This window comes from Orcinus orca, chromosome 3 (assembly GCF_937001465.1).
Source record: "Orcinus orca chromosome 3, mOrcOrc1.1, whole genome shotgun sequence".
Lineage (NCBI taxonomy): Eukaryota > Metazoa > Chordata > Mammalia > Artiodactyla > Delphinidae > Orcinus > Orcinus orca.
In genome coordinates, this window is record NC_064561.1 from 180,925,961 (window position 1) to 180,939,349 (window position 13,389).

Here is a 13,389-nt window from a genome sequence, read left to right on the forward strand (position 1 = left end):
GTAAATCTATTATTTATGTTGAGTATAAACCCACAGAGATTCTATGTGACCTTGAGCCCATGCTGCATTTCTCTGAATCTCTTTCTTTACCTGAATGATGTCACTCTAACAGCAAGGCAGTTGTACTGATGCTCTATGTGTGCTTTTTCACTGCGAGAACTCAATAAATATTCATTACTTTAGTTCACTGATTACTACTGACCATCAGTCTACACTTCACATTATTTCCGAAAGGACTTAATCCAAAAATACACGTAAATTATTAAAAACAGCATAAAAATAACATGGGAAAAGCACACAGGAATATTAAAATGGGGTCAAGATTAAGTGAAACTTCTTTTTATAAGGATCTATGTTACACTTTAGGGACAAACTGCAAATGTGGCTCTAAATTACTGCTATCAACTTGACAGAAAAAAAACATTAGTTATACTGTTCAAAATGTTCCTAAAATTTAAAACTGAACAGATTTTCTTTTCTTTAAGTGACTTTTTCCTTTAATGTCTCCTTTTTTCACTGATAAACTTCAGAAATAAGAACTTATTTTTCATTAATTATCTCCAAAACATCTTTTTCTATCTAGGTAATCTAATTTTCAGAATTACAGAACTATTTTCCTTCATGCTAATATATGCATTTTCTTTGCCGTCATACATGTAACATATTTACTAAAATAAAAAAATCTACACATTAAAATATATAAAGTAAAAAGTATATGTTATCTCATAATCACAACACCTGTCAAAAATCACTGTTACTTTTTGTATATATTCTTTCAGAACTATCACTATATATTTAAAATACGTCTGGATGTACTCAATTCACCAATTCTCCACTGAAAGCCAGTTAGGTCCTTTTCAGTCTTTACTAACAACAGGCAATGTATTTCCTTGCCCAGTTCTCTGGGAGACACTTCTAGTTTCCCCTAGGATAAAGTCCAAATAGGTTCCCTGCATTAGTGATAGCTGGGAGCTTTGATAATCTCAGAGACATATTTTTCATTTATATTTCTTTATGCGTGATACTGAGAAATCTTCCTTATCTCCTCATCATTTTTCTTTTAGTAAGAAAAACGGCCCCTTATATCATTTGCTCATTGGTGTGGTTGCACTTTTCTTATGAGCTGCAATATATGAGGAACAGTAACATCTGGTCCAAAAGTTACAAATATATACACGTGTATGTTTCTCAATTGATCATTAAAATACAACTATATATGAATACAGTAGTTTCAAATATTCACTTAGTTGAATTTGTCATTTTTCTTAAATTTTGGTTTCCTAATATATTTAGAAGGCTCTACCCCACTTAAGATGCTAAATCATAAGGAGTCTTCCACATGTTTTTCTAGTACTTTTATGCCCTTTCTTCCTATTTCTATCTTTATTCTAGAATTGATTCTTGGGTACAGTAGAGACTCTGAACATTATAAATCAAAGGGCAATGAATGGACTATTCAATAACTTTAGTGTATTTGGCTTTCCACATTCAAAAAAAATCTTTCATTATGTAAAAAATAAATTCTACACAGCAGATTTCTAGGCAGAGAGGGTAAATAATGCATCTGCTTTTACTCCCTCCCTAAAACCAGCTAAAACTGAAGTCAAGGGGTTTCTTTTCCCAAAAGGCCAAACCCACAAGGATGAGAAGCGGATAAAAGACAAAGGAACACAGGAAAGCTGACTTGAGAATACAGATTTAGCAGACCCAGGAGAGGTGGGCAGGGCGAGGGTGGGGGGTAAACCACTCAATTCTCAGTTTACACTACAAAACTTCAACAAGCACGGAGGGGCTAGGGTCCTCAGGAAGGTTGGACGGGGGGGCGCTAAGAAGATAACTAGTTGCAAGCTTCCTGGTAAGCATGAACCCTCAAATCCCCACTCTGCTCTGCTACCAGGAAACTGCCCCACCCCCAGCCAGCAGGAGGAGGTCTGCTTTTTGAAGAAGTCTCTGCCTAGAACACTGTGAACACTTGGGGCAGGTGGAATGCACCAAAAACAGAGGTACCAGGTACATCTAAGCACACTGCGCTGATACTGACCGCCTGCTTCTCCCCATTAAGCTCCCAGACAGTGGCAGCCAATCCTTTTGCCCTCCAGGCAGGAGACTAGAAGCCCTTTCTCTGAGGAAATCTAACCAGCCTGGAGACAAGATCTAAAGTAGCAACATGAGATATTCTTCAGTCAAGAAGTGGCCCACCCAGACCTACTGCAATGAAGCTCAGGGTCCAAAAACCCACAACACTCAGCATTGCCAGCCACCGCTCTATTAGCTACCACTCTTAATATGAACAATCAATCAAAGATTTCCAAACATCAGACAGGAACCTGTAATATGAAAGAGAGACCAAAACAAAATGAACCAAAGCAACTTGCAGTAGACAAAAACTGAGAAACCTTTAAAGGTACTAATTAACATGACCTGAGATAAATGATGTTATTTTCATAAAACAAGAACAAGCAGCTATTTTTAAAAGGAATACTCAGAGTTCTTAGAAGTTTTTCAAAAAGTTTTTAAAATTTAAAAACAAACACCCACTAGGATGGCTGAAATCAAAATGACAGACAATAACAAGTGCTGGTGAGGATTCAGAGCAACTGGAGCCCTCATAGCATTGCTGGTGGAACAGGAAATGTGCAGCTGCTGTGGAAATAATTTGACACTCCTCAAAATGCTAAACAGTTAATTAGATGATTTAGCAATTCCATTCCTAGGTATATGCCCAGGAGAACTGAAAACATGCCCATACCACATTTGTACACTCTTATTTAAAGGAGCATTTATTCACACTAGCCAAAAAGTGGAAATGCAACTGATAAATGGATGAACCATCACCTGATGAATGAATAAATAAAATGTGGTACAACCATGCAATGTGAATATCTGACAATGAACTGGAATGAGTGGCACATGCTACAATGTGGATGAACCTTGAAAACCTGCTCAGTGAAAGAAGCCAGTCACAAAAGGCTATAGGCCGCATGATTCCATCCATATGAACTGTCCATAACAAGCAAATGCAGAGAGACAGAAAGTAGCCTAGCGATAGCCAGGGACTTGCAGGCTGGGGAAGGGGGATGTCTGCTGATGCTTAAGAGGTTTCTTGGCAGGGGCACGGGGCAGGGTAAACATGTTTTACAAGTGGCGACCAGGTTGTGTAACTGTGAATATGCTAAAAACCACCTAACTGTACATATTAAAAGGATGAACTTTATGGTATGTGAATGACACTTCAATAAAACTGTTATAACTAAATTAAAAACAGGGAAGCAAAATAAAAGACTCAGAAGATTTGATGATAAAGCTGAAAAAATGTCCTCCAAAATTTAAACACAAACAAAACACAGATGTAGGAAAGAATGAAGAAAAAATAAAAATCAGACTGTCAGTGCAAGAAGTCTCACATGCCCAACAAGAGTTCCAGTAAGAGAAGAATGGAAAAATGGAGAGATCATTGAAGAAATACTGATATTCAAGAAGAAAAAAACCAAGAACTGAAGCCAGAAGTTTCTAAATTGAAAGGGCCCAGCACATCAATACAAACTGGATATAAACCATGAAACATAAGCACAAAATTTCAGAGCATCAGACAAAACAAAGATCCTATGAGAATCATGACAGAAAAAAATCAAAATGAAACAAGTCATGTACAAAGAACCTGGAATCAGAATGGCTTTAGACTTCAACTATCATCTAGAGACCTAGAAAGCAAGCCTTCAAAATTTTGAGGGAAAATGAATTCCAAGGTAAAATTCTGCACAAGCTATCAGCCAGTCATGATGGCAAAACAGACATTCTCAAACCTGGAGTCTCCACAAACTCACTTCCCAGACACCCTTGCTCAGGAAGGTGCCAAAGGATGTGGACACACTCCACCCAAATCCTGGAGTAAACTGAGAAAGGACGAGGCGGACGCAGAACAGAGGTAAAGAGAATCCAGAAAGACAGCTGCACACCAGACTGGAGCAGCTCTAAAGGCCCAGAAGGGGATTTTTTTCCCTTAAGAACAAAACGACAGAATTATCTGGTGGAATGAAGGCATTAAGATGATATTTCTACCTCACTGGCAGAGAACTGCAAGCGCCACGTAGCGTCATCACGCATTTAAATGGATTTTTTTTTTTTTTTTTTTTTTTTTTGCGGTACGCGGGCCTCTCACTGTTGTGGCCTCTCCCGTTGCGGAGCACAAGCTCCGGACGCGCAGGCTCAGAGGCCACGGCTCACGGGCCCAGCCGCTCCGCGGCCTGTGGGATCTTCCCGGACCGGGGCACGAACCCGGTCCGTGAAGGCGGACTCTCAACCACTGCGCCACCAGGGAAGCCCTAAATGGATTCTTTTTTAAACAACCTCCTTCTTTTCCCATTCTCTTTCGAGTTCTCTGCTAGTCAATCTCATCTTCCCAGGCTTGCTTCCAGATGCCATTCTGTAATGTCAAGAACTGTGCCAGAGACATTCCAGAAACCTCAGGCTCTAGAGGTAAGACACAGCTGGATTCAAATTCCTGTTCCACCACTTCCTGGAAGGGTGCCTTGGGCAAACTGACTTAACTTACCCCTGCCTCAGTACTATTTCCAATGTTATAGATAAGGAGACTGAAACTGGTTTGGGTGTGTGTTTCGGGGGTAGGGGGTTACGTAACTGGCTTGCTATCAGGGTTAAATAGAATGAGCCATATAAAGTGTTTAACAGTCTCTGACGCATAGTGAACACTCATTAGCATTTTCAAGATGAAAACACTGAATTAAGGAAATAGGCATTAATCGGGGAAACAAGAAAACACACAGGTAAGGAAAAATCATCCTAAGTTACTCCATAGTTTGGCTCTGAAAAACAAATGGTCATAATGATGTCAACTCCAAATAGTGACCTAAGGGAAATTCACAGCTACACTGAGAGGACTTTTTTTTGGGGGGCGGGGGGCAGGAGGGAATGCTCAGGGGTGCTGGGGTACAGGGCAGAAAGACAGCTCAATCCTCACCTTCCGAAGTCAGAAATCAAACAATATGCCTAAAACTGAAAAACAAGCAGCAGCAATATACATCTATTATTTAACCAGATGAAACACACAGAGTGCAAACAAAAGTGGTATCTCTAGGGAACGGGGACAGGCTGGCTGGGGGCTAACAAATTCTGTACATCTAGCTGTCTCTCTAAACTATGCTCATGTATAATTCTCATTTTAAAGACTTAAAAAACATAGCATTACACAGGAAAATAAAACACAAACTGAGTGAGGACAACGTCTTAGTTTCCTACAGCACTCCAGTCCCTAACTGTTTTCCTATGGCCTGGCTGAGTGGCAGCTTGAATCTGGTCTGTTACTGCAGTGTCCTAATAAAACATTCTTTGGTTTTTCTCCAATCTGATTCAAAGGTCACTTAGGCTGATTGCAATCAAGGTCTCTAATGGATCTCAGAACTGTGAATGCTGAATGGGCTGTGTCTAGGTGGAAGGCAGTAGGGCCCTTCTGACTCACGGTCACTTATGAGTACACACACCATGTGCCCTCCCTACTGCTGTCCAGCCTCTAGGGAAGGACGCAGGGTCCAGGGTGCTGTTCTTCCTCTCCAGGCAAGGGGAAGGTGGCCTGGCGTCTTTGATTACAGCTTCTCTCCCTGCAGTCTTGTCCTCTCCTCCTGGAACTTCTATTATAACATCTACTGGAAAGCTTTATTTATCTTTTCTGCTGTCCTAACTCCCACCTTCTGTTTTTCTCTGCCTTCGGGCCAAGCTCCTCAAGCTCTATCACGCTCACCCGCTCACATGTTCCCTAACACAGCTCCCAGAGCAGCCCTCGCCCCGCCCCCCATGCCACTGAGATGCGCTCCCCATACCCCCGCCCCCTGCCGTAGCACACTGTGCATTTCAGCCATACAACAGCCTCCTGAACGTCACCGTGAGCACGGAGCACTGAGGAAAAGAGAGGCAGTGCACTCTGTGCTTCCCGTCTCCCCTCCCCTTCTCGGGGAAGCGGGATCAACATGGTGGCTAAGCGCACAGGGTGAGGAGAGGGGGCCTTGGCACGGAGCACGCAGTGGGCCTGGGGGCTGAGAAGTGGACAGAGGAGACGGCAGTATAGTTAGGAAAGCGGTTTTACTAAACCACTAAGTACAATACATAGACACAGAGCGAACAAGGAAATACACAGATGATAATGGAATAACTAAATTGCCTGAGTCGACCTCAAATTATACTAACATTTGGAGATGGGAGATTCTTAGCTGTGGGGCTGCCCTTTGCACGGACAGGCCTGCCAGCTTCCCTAGCTTCTACTCACGATGTGTCCAGAGCACTGCCTCATCCCCAAGGGGTGGTGCAGACAAGAGTTCACAGGGCGGCCTGAGACTGGTGTCCTTAGAAAGGCCTGCTCGAGACGTGGGCCCTTCGCTGGCGTCTGGGAACTTGGATTTCTGGAGGGTTCCCACCATTCCCCAAACTGACAGGAGTGGCCCCCTGTACCTCAACTGTGCAGTGTGGCCGATGCTGAAACCTGCTTTCCTTCTGGGAGTCTGGAGTTTTGGTACATGCTAGACAGGGGGTGCCCACGTGACCAGCCCCTAGCAGTCTTTGGGCTCTGAGTCTCTAATGAGAGTCCCTGGTAGACGATACGTCACACGTGTCACAACACACTGCTAGAAGAATTCATGAGTCAAGTCACTCACCTGGTTTCCTCTGCACGTCACCCCACTCGCCTGCCCTTTGTATCCTTTCACTACAATATACCACACCCTGGAGCAGTCCCCCTCGGGAATCACTGAATCTGGTGTGGTCTTGGGACCGCTAATACGGTGTAACCACCAAAAATGTCTCCAGACCTGGCCAAATGTTCCGCAGAGGATACAAGGCTGTACTCAAACTTCTCTGAACGTGAAAGACAGAGAAAGACTAAAGGAAAAAGGCTGAAGAGACGTGACAATGACATACAACACATCTTCCTTATAGGACCTTGAACCAGAAAGGGAAAAGCTACACCTGGGCCTAACCATAAGCACAATCGGATGGGTCTATGGGCTGCAGGGAAGTGCTGCACCGAGGCTTACATCCTGACTGGAGAGCTGTGGCTCATTCTGCTGACAAGTGCTCAGGTCTCGAGGAAACACTCTGTGGAGTGCGCAGGGGAGGGAAAGTGTGCGTGTGTGCACACCATGATGGAGTGAATGCAACCATCTTGACAACCTGTGAGTGGGGTGAAGAGAATACCAGGGTTCTTTGCACTATTCTGGCAACTTTCCTATGAGTTCTCAATTATTTCAGAATAAATTCTTTTTTAAAACCACACTAATCTCCTTGATTGCTCTACTGTGGGCGATCTGCTAAATGGTCAGCTTGAATCCTCTCTGATAAGCCACACTTCCTCCTCCTGTTTGCTAACTTCTTATCAACTGCTCTTACTTAAAACTGAGAGTCTAGGTCGAGCTCCGTCAGAGCTGAGTGTGTCTCTGAACGGTTAGACAGGACCCCGGTGATGCCCTCTGGCACAGTGGTAACAGCCCACCCCTTTTCACCTGCGCGCACCCACCAGGACGAGCTGAGAGGCAGGCTCCAGCCTCGCTGGCCTCGTTTTCCTCTCCTCGCCTTTTGCTTTGTGCTTACTCTATCACAGACTCCATTCTCCCCTCCTAGTCTTTGACATGATGCGCCCTCTGTCCATACTCTCCCTCCATCTCTTGCCTCTTATTTAGTAAGAAACCACCTTCAGGCCTAGACTCCCTTCTGCTGCAAAGCCTTCATCCATCCGTCCTTGATGCTCCCAGGGTACCTACCCTGAACATCCCCTAAAATAGTACAGTTGACCCCTGACCAACATGTATCTGACCTATGCAGGTCCACTTTTCCTCAAATTTTTTTCAATAACTATACGTACTTATTACACTACAGTTATATGGTGGTTGCTTTTTCACTCATCCGTAACTTCAGCCACAACACAAGCTCCATGCCTCTTCTGTTCATGGTTGTATTCCAACACATGCCACGGCATCACAGACACAGTGACGCTCAAAAAATGTTCACTAAATGAATGAATTACAATTTTGTAAGCATTCTTTATAACCACTTACAAATCATTATGTCTAGGGACAAGTATGTTTCAAGTTCCAAATGATGAAGTTCAAACCACTGGTGATTATCAAATAGGAGTTCAACAAAAGTTTATATAAATAATTCGCTCAAACCTGCTCCAAGGACAACCAAACACCATTTGTTCTGACTGTATTCTAGTTACATGAGCTAAACAGTGTAACTATGTGCTTCAAACTCCCACCTGGATTCCCAAGAGAGTTAAACTGTTTCACTCTGCAATGACTGAAACTAGTAAAATAAAAGGGCCTCTCCTTCACCAGAATTAAAGGGACTTATGCCAGCTTGACTTAAAACCACTCAAGACTTGTTTAATTGCACATAATATCACCAGAGTAAGGATCTACCTTGGTTTAGGATTCCCAAAGCTCGGCAACCCATATGCACACTGGGCTACAGATCAGTGATAAACCATTATAACCAATAAGGATGAGCAAACAGATACGGTGATGTGAGAGACTAGAAAAAGAGAAACTAGTGGGTATCTCCGCACCCACTAAAGAAAAAAAGGGCAAGGAACTCCCTGGCAGTCCAGTGGTTAAGACTCTGCACTGTCACTGCTGAGGGCTCGGGTTCAATCCCTGGTCAGGGAACTAAGATCCCGCAAGCTGTGGGCACGGCCAAAAAAAAAAAGAGAAAGAGGGCAGGGAGGAGTGAGACAGGAAGGAAGACTTGCAGCGCACCCCAGCACTGTTCCACTGGGGACAGAGACAGCCAGCCTCCCACAGAGGTTCAGAATGAAGCCACTGATGCCAGGGCTCCTGCAGGCAAGACGCTTGTAATGTGCTCATATATGTCCTGCAAGATCCACAAGTCTCAGCGTGTTAGAGCTATACAGCAGGATGCCTCCTCTATGTACAGAACCTCTTCCGTTTCTCCCTGGTACAATTTTAGTTGAAATACAGAACTTGCTGTGACACTATGTAACCCTGCAGAAACTTCTTTTCTACCGGTGACCGATCATGGACCTTCTACCTGGCAAATGCCATCGCCTGTTCTCAGCCCTCCATCTTTCTCATCCTGATTTCCGTATGCTTCCTGTTTAACTCTGTTTCTCCTTGCTTCACCATTCCATGCTCACCTTAGTCATGAGCCCGCTGGTTTTCTTTTAAGAGACAGAACACACTTCTCCATTCTCTCTCCCTCTCCAAATAAAATTCTTACAATGAACTCAGTGCCCATCTGACCTGGCTGCTTCACTATTTCCCTGGAAGTATATCACAGTACCTTGGAAGCACCTCGCACTACAAACAAATGTGAAAACAGCTGAAAATCCACTATGCTGACGTCATTCCAAAGCTTCGCTCCTACATTTCCAACGTCTCTCCCATCTTGGTGTCTGCGTTTTCCTACCTCTACCACAGTTCTCAGAGTCACTCAGGATTTAAATCTCTGGACCTTCTGTTTTCCTGACTCGAGATCTGTCCACTCTTTGCAGTTTCTCACACTCAGAACCTTCTTCTTCTCTATTCCCAATCCCAAGACCCTTCAGTTAAGCCACCCTCTTATTACCACTAGCATGCATTAGTGAAATCATTTACCTCCTCAATCCAGCATGCACACTGCCACCGGTTATTTTTACTACAAACACTGCTCTTGTGTAGTAACCATACAAAACCCTTCACTCTTCATGGTGCAAACTGAATTAAGCACAAAACTTTAAGGTGGTTACCATTCAAGGTCCTCCATAATCTGCCAGGAACCTACTTTTCCAGCCTTACTTTGCAATATTAAAGACTTGTTCCATGGACTCCACTCACAACTAACCATTCTCTTCCCCTAAAAATGCATTCCAGGCAACAGAAAACCCAAATGCAATGGAGTACTGCAATCTAGGAGAGAGGTCTGCAAACTAAGGTCCTTGGCCTGTTTTTGCAAATCAGGGTTCCATGGAACATAATCACACCCATTCCTTCAGTGTTATCTGTGGTCATCTTTACACTATGCAGGCAGAGCTGAGTATCTGTGAACGAGACCACAACACCTAAATATTTACGATGCTGCCCCTTACAGAAAGGCCTGCAGACCCCAGGACTTAGGGACTTCACAGGACAACTGGTACTGCTGTTTTGAGAACCAGTAGCAGGAATGTGGCATGGGAGGAAGGAAGGCGGCGACAGGAGGCTACTGCAAAAACCCCCGGGGCCAGAGATTACAGCAGTTCACACAAGAGTGGAAACGGTGGGGACGGTGAGAAATGGGTGGCTAACAAAGAAGCCAACAGAATCAGTTGATGGACTGGATGCAGGTTATTAGGGAAAAGTGAGGAACCAAGGATGACATCTAGTTTCTGGCCTAAGCTACCAGAAGGATACAGTTGCTACTTTGAACCAAGATGGGGACTACTACGGGTAGACCAGGTTTTTGAAGGAAAATCAGATCCACAACTGGACAAGATAATTTACACCAGTCGTTCTGCTGCACAAAAGCCTCTCAGGACTCACTATCCTTTCAGAGTAAGAGCCCAAATCCTTACAATGGTCTCTAAGGGCTCCCACAGTCAAGCTCTCTTCTCTCTGACTTCATTAAACTCCCTGATTGCTACAGGTCGTTTGTGTTCCCCACAAAATTCATATGCTAAAACACAATGCCCAATATGCTAGCCATTTGGAGATTGGTCCTTTGCTAGGGGAACAGGACGTAAGGGCAAAGCCTCCATGGATGGAATTAGTATACTTATAAATGAGACCCCAGAGAGCTCTGAGCTCTCTCCCCGCTTCTGCCATGTGAGGACACAGCAAGAAGGCATGAACCAGGCATCTTGCTCTCACCAGATACCAAAGCTGCCAGTCCCTTGATCTTGGATTTCCCAGCCACCATAACTGTAAGAAATAAATTCCTGTCGCTGACAAGCCACGCACGTTATGGGACTTCATTAGAGCAGCCCCAAGCAGACAAGACACCAACATGCACTCCACCATGCCCACAGCGCCTCCCTGCTCTCCCCGGGCACACCAGTCAAGCTCCTGCGTCAGGCCACCACACCTGACGTTTCTATTGTCTGAGATGCTTTTCTTCAAAGACATCAACAGAACTTATTCTCACCACCTCTGCTTAAATACAACCTCTGTGCGGACGCCCTATTTAAATTCCACTAGCCCCTGGCCCCTTCCTCACTCTTTTGTTCTCCCCCCTTCTCTGCTCACTTTATCTCCAGCACATTTATTACCTTCTCACATAACTTGTTTAATCTGTCTCCTCCCCCCACCTCCTAGAATGGAAGCTCCAAGAGATGGAGAATATTCGCTTTCCCCCCCACTGTGTAACTGCACTGCCTAAAACACAACAGGTGATCAATAAATATTTGCTGAGTAAATAAACCGGCCCAAAGAATAAATATAACTCGTGAAAGAGTCAAGAGAACTTCACTCACGTTCCTGGGTTTTGAGGGGAAAAAACAAAAGCACGTTCTAAATGCCTACGTGTGGCAGCTCAGCTCAGACAATTATTTTACTAGTAGCTGCCCCTCTGTTTCAGAGTGCCAGCACATGACTCTCTTTTCTCCCTCCCCTGCTCTCAGCCCTTAAATGTTTGGGATCAGTTCACAGATGATGCAGTTTAAAATAAAAACAAAACAAAACAAAACCCTAAGCTTATCTAGCCTACATTCCTTTCTGGTTTCATCAGTGCTCTCCCCTCTGCGCTACACTCACACCAAGCAGACTTCGTTCTGCTCCTCAAAGACACCTTGCTCCGTTTCACGTCAATAATCGCTCGCCCGTTAAGCCCTCTACCTAGAAAACTTCTCTCACACCTCTGCCAGTCTGCTTCTTCTCATCATTCAGGTGTCCGAATGCCACCACTTCAAAATCACCCTGCCTGCTGCCACCCCAGCCAAGAGACAAAACCACCACTCCAACTCCTCCTTTATTTTCCTAACACTTAAAACCTTCTAAAGGCCTATTTGCACACATGTATCTTATTTATGACAGCAGATCTTACCTCCTTTGTTCACCACTATGTCCGTGGTGCCTAAAATACTAAGTAAAATAGGTGATAATTTAGTTACATGTCAATACTGTGGTGGACAGTTCCGCTTTACCATTAAAGACACTGATAGCCAGAAGAGAGACTCCTGATATCAGACAGCTGGGAGAGGCTACTGGAAACGACTACTTGGGACTATTTCCACGACTCCGTGAGACCTGGGGCCACACACTAGCAGCTCTTCTGTCACGGTAGCGCACAGACCACGCTACAGTTAGGAACCTCCAGTATCGTCATGCCTTTAATCGATGAACGACCTCTCGGCCAATCCGCAGGCCGCATAAGAACCTGCCCCCAGGCAAGAAACATTTTAAGGACGGACCAGCACAATAAAAAAAGCTTATCCTGGGAAAGGTGGCTTTGCTTGTCATTTTGACCATCCCTCATCTACCTACAAGTCAGCCCTGGGGAGCCCTGAGACTGCATAAAGGCAGCAGGGGGCCCTCCAGAACTCGCTCCCCAACCACTGCATCCCAGTAAATGAATCCTGGATCCTAAACCTAAATAACGCAAAGGAAGCCGTTTCCAAAGCAACTAAAGGAAAGGGCGGCAGGGGAGAGGGGGGCTTCCGCCCGGGAGTGGGAGCAGCGCGCAGAAGCTTAACGCGCGCGGCCCGAACCCAGCCGGAGCCCTGAACGGCCGGCCCAGCCCCTCCGCACCCTCGGCCCGGGGGAAACGCCGTACCTGCTGCAGGGAAGCGCAGCCCTGACAGCGTGAGAGGTCCGCCGCCGTCCCGGGCGCCGCCGAGTGGGTCTCGCCCGGCATCATGGTGCCGCCGCCGGGCCCGCTGAGCCCGCGCGCCTCAGGGACCCGCGACCTCGGCCCTGTCCTGCCTCTGCTGACGCCGCCGGGGCCGCCGCCTGCCAGGCCGCTTCCCGCCGGGTCCGGGCGGGTCCATCCGTGCACAGAGGTCCCCGTGGAGCTGACAAACCACTCTCCGAGCCAGAGCTGCCTCGGGCACTAGAAAGAAACGATACCCGGCGCGGCCCCCGAACGCGACGCAGTCCGGCCAGGACCCCGCCCCGCCCTGGCTCGCTCCGCCCCTCGCCGCGGCGCGGGGCTGCCTGAGGCGCTGCCTGAGCAAAATAGGGAGAGGAGCCGCGCCGATGCGGCTGAGAAGACGGGTGCGCAGGAAACGTCGAGGAGAGAAGAGACATCGGAGGGGCCCTTCATCCACAGTGTAGCGTTTACTCTTTCATTGCCGGCTTGCTGTGTGGCACACTTCACATAGACACCTAAAACCTTCAACGAGGGGGAGGTGACCTGAGAATGACGTCATTCCAGGCGCCTCATGGTCTTGAAGGACCCCGCACCCGGACGGGTCAG

General features: G+C 45.9%; 1 protein-coding gene across 6 annotated transcripts in view; it reads right to left on the reverse strand.

Moving 5' to 3' along the window:
* Positions 1-13,080, reverse strand: part of ICE1 (interactor of little elongation complex ELL subunit 1) — a 58,697-nt gene extending 45,617 nt beyond the window's left edge. For 5 of the 6 annotated variants that reach the window (XR_007476227.1, XR_007476226.1, XR_007476225.1 and 2 more), the window contains exon 1: positions 12,748-13,080. Coding sequence is in view for 3 of the 6 variants with exons in the window: in XM_049707291.1 (XP_049563248.1) it covers positions 12,748-12,831 (84 nt within the window). In the remaining 3 variants the exon portion in view is untranslated. The remainder of the gene's footprint in view (positions 1-12,747) is intronic. The other variant, XM_049707289.1, reaches the window with a different exon arrangement.
* Between the last annotated feature and the right edge of the window lie 309 nt (positions 13,081-13,389).